The 2,500-nt window shown below is 44.7% G+C and overlaps 1 protein-coding gene across 1 annotated transcript in view; it reads right to left on the bottom strand.

Annotated features, from left to right (window-relative positions):
• Nucleotides 1-215: 215 nt before the first annotated feature.
• LOC113815071 (uncharacterized) overlaps nucleotides 216-2,500 on the bottom strand; it is a 28,244-nt gene continuing 25,959 nt past the window's right edge. The window contains exon 5 of the mRNA XM_070131304.1: nucleotides 216-682. Coding sequence (XP_069987405.1) covers nucleotides 389-682 — 294 coding nt within the window. The 3' untranslated portion in view covers nucleotides 216-388. The remainder of the gene's footprint in view (nucleotides 683-2,500) is intronic.

The following is a 2,500-nucleotide window of genomic DNA, read 5'->3' as shown; positions in this document are numbered from 1 at the left end:
TAATCATTATGATCAAGATGAGCTGGAAGTTATCAAAATCATCATCTATCCCAACAGTTCATAATGTTACGAATCTTTTAACTGGGTCATGTTTTATTGGGTCATAAGATTCCGACCTTCGTTCCTTCAGTTTACCAAGAAATATAAATGCCATAAATAAACACCGACTCCCATTACCAAGCCCTTTTAATATATGGTTAGAATTAGTTGCAAAATCAGAGAATTATCCTTTTATTTACATTTTTTTTTAAATTTGTGTATGATAATGCCTTTGAATAATCGGCAGCAAGGTGCTGCCTGTCACTGATATAGCCCTTAATAATTACTATAACAATGGCAGTCGTGTCTAAAATGATACATGGAGTTACGTAAATAAAAAGAGATCCATTTAATAGTATTTTGTTTGTGTGTATCGCTGGGCTTGCGCCACGCGGACGATGCCGCACCCTTCGCGGCCGCCAGCGTTGCCCGTCTTGAGGCTCTCGGCGTCCCCGCCGCGCCCCAGGTCGTCCTCGCCGGCGTGGATGACGAAGGCGAGCCCGCCGATGTATACCGGAGAGTTCCAGTCCAGGGAAATGTGCCTGTCGAATAAGGAGATGCGAGCCACGCCGTTGTAGTCGGCGATGACGTTGCCCAAGTCGCCGGCGTGGCGGTGGAAGTCCAAGGGGCTGCCGTGGTTTTTCTGCGGGAAAGGGAGTTTGGTCACGAACCGAGGCTTGCAACGCAACACAAAAAAGGTGTGTGGGCGTGTGTTAGGCTTGGTGCGAACGGAACTCACCATGAAAACGGGTAATAAATATTATGATTCATGACCACTTATATATTTACATTATATTATATCCAACGCCATGAAAAAAAACATAATAAAATTACTGGACTTATTTCTCACACACTGACATAAAGGTGATGTCTAATAAAATGGCCTTATTGTTTCTCGAGCCATAAAGTGTCATCCGGCATATCTTTGGACATATAACAATGAAAGCATAATTGTGAACACAGTAGCGAGAATTCAAGCTATGTGAAGGCTGCACCAGTTTTCTTTCTTTTTAAACGATATTTACAAACCAAGCCCCGTTCTGTGTGCCACGGTATCCAGCGCGTAGACACGCCACTTAAGCGCCAGGTGAACCCCGGCTTTGATAAGGAATGACAACAAACGGCCGAGACGTCTGCGTAACGTAAACAGACAAGAGCGGGAATAGTTGCGCGTGCAGGTGAGTCAGCGCGAGGCAGGTTAAGAGCTTTTGCGGGGCCAAGGCGTCCGAAGAATGGAAGCCGCAGTGCCTGTCGGTGCCAGGCGGAGGAAGTGCGTGACAGCAGTGCCGCGTGACTCACTGTGGCCACTACAAAAGCCCGTGAAATTGATTATCTTCGCTGACATCTTTCTCCGCTGCCAAACTGAGGGCCAGGAACAAACATTGGCTGATTACCAGTATTATCAACCCATTTCTCATAACTGTGTTTCATTTACATCGACGTGCCTACTGTTTCATTAAAGCCCTCGTGACTATTTTTGACAAACAGCATATAACAGACGTAACATTATTTTTAAAACATGAGCGAGACTATAACAGAAAGGGCGAGTGTACCTTCCTTGCGACAGGATTAGTCTTTTCGTCCTTGTCTATTTTGGCTCATAAAGTGTCTCCTGATGCTGGCAGGGCCACAGGTTGAGGCCGTGCTACTGCTTCTGTGCTTTTGCTGAGATTTTCCTTATAAAACCATTGACTTTGTACGTGTGCGTGTGTATGTGTGGGCATGTACGCGTGCGCACGCATGTGTGTGTACCTTTCTGCGTTTTTATCGTTCTGCTCGTCTGCCTGTCCATTCATACATGCGGCTATATTTGAATAGACATAACCCTACGAGAGCGCCCGAAGAAAGCCCCGGAGTCGCCTCCTCGGGAAAAGTGAAAGGCAGAAATTCCGATTCAAGCGTCAAGTGTCACCAAAACAAGCGCGTCACGGTGGAAATAGCATCCTATATGTGTTATTTTCCTTCCTTCCTGAAGATGGCACTCATGCGTAAAATATGAACACAGTTTTTTTTATTAATCTATATAAGATCACACAGATACCCAATGTGTGCCATAGACGCAGTCTCTAAACCGAACTGCAGCTGCCTCCTTTTCAATCATCTAAGAGGCTCATTCATGCCTTCTTTCCTTTTTACACATTTGTAGCTTCAAATAAATTTCCATGAACCAGTTTTCCTTTACAATATGAGTTGCTTACAAGGACGTCCATGCCTTTTATTTATATGTAGATTAAATAATTAGAAAAAAATGGTCGGAATGCTACAAAGGTCACTGCAGGAAGGAGCAGAACAACGACAAAACAGAAGCCCTTCACGCTGAGTGAGGAAATGTGTCTTTCCGACAGACTATGGTCGTGTATGTGTCCTTGCATTGTCAAAAGAGGCAACCTGACCACGAACAGGGAGTGTGAAGCAGAATGAGCGCTCGGTAATTGACTTTTGTCACTCTTTGATAAGTTGA

The sequence above is a fragment of the Penaeus vannamei genome, chromosome 2 (assembly GCF_042767895.1).
Source record: "Penaeus vannamei isolate JL-2024 chromosome 2, ASM4276789v1, whole genome shotgun sequence".
In the NCBI taxonomy this organism is placed as follows: Eukaryota; Metazoa; Arthropoda; class Malacostraca; order Decapoda; family Penaeidae; genus Penaeus; species Penaeus vannamei.
Note: the sequence above shows the minus strand (reverse complement) of the source record. Positions and strands in the feature narration are given on the sequence as shown.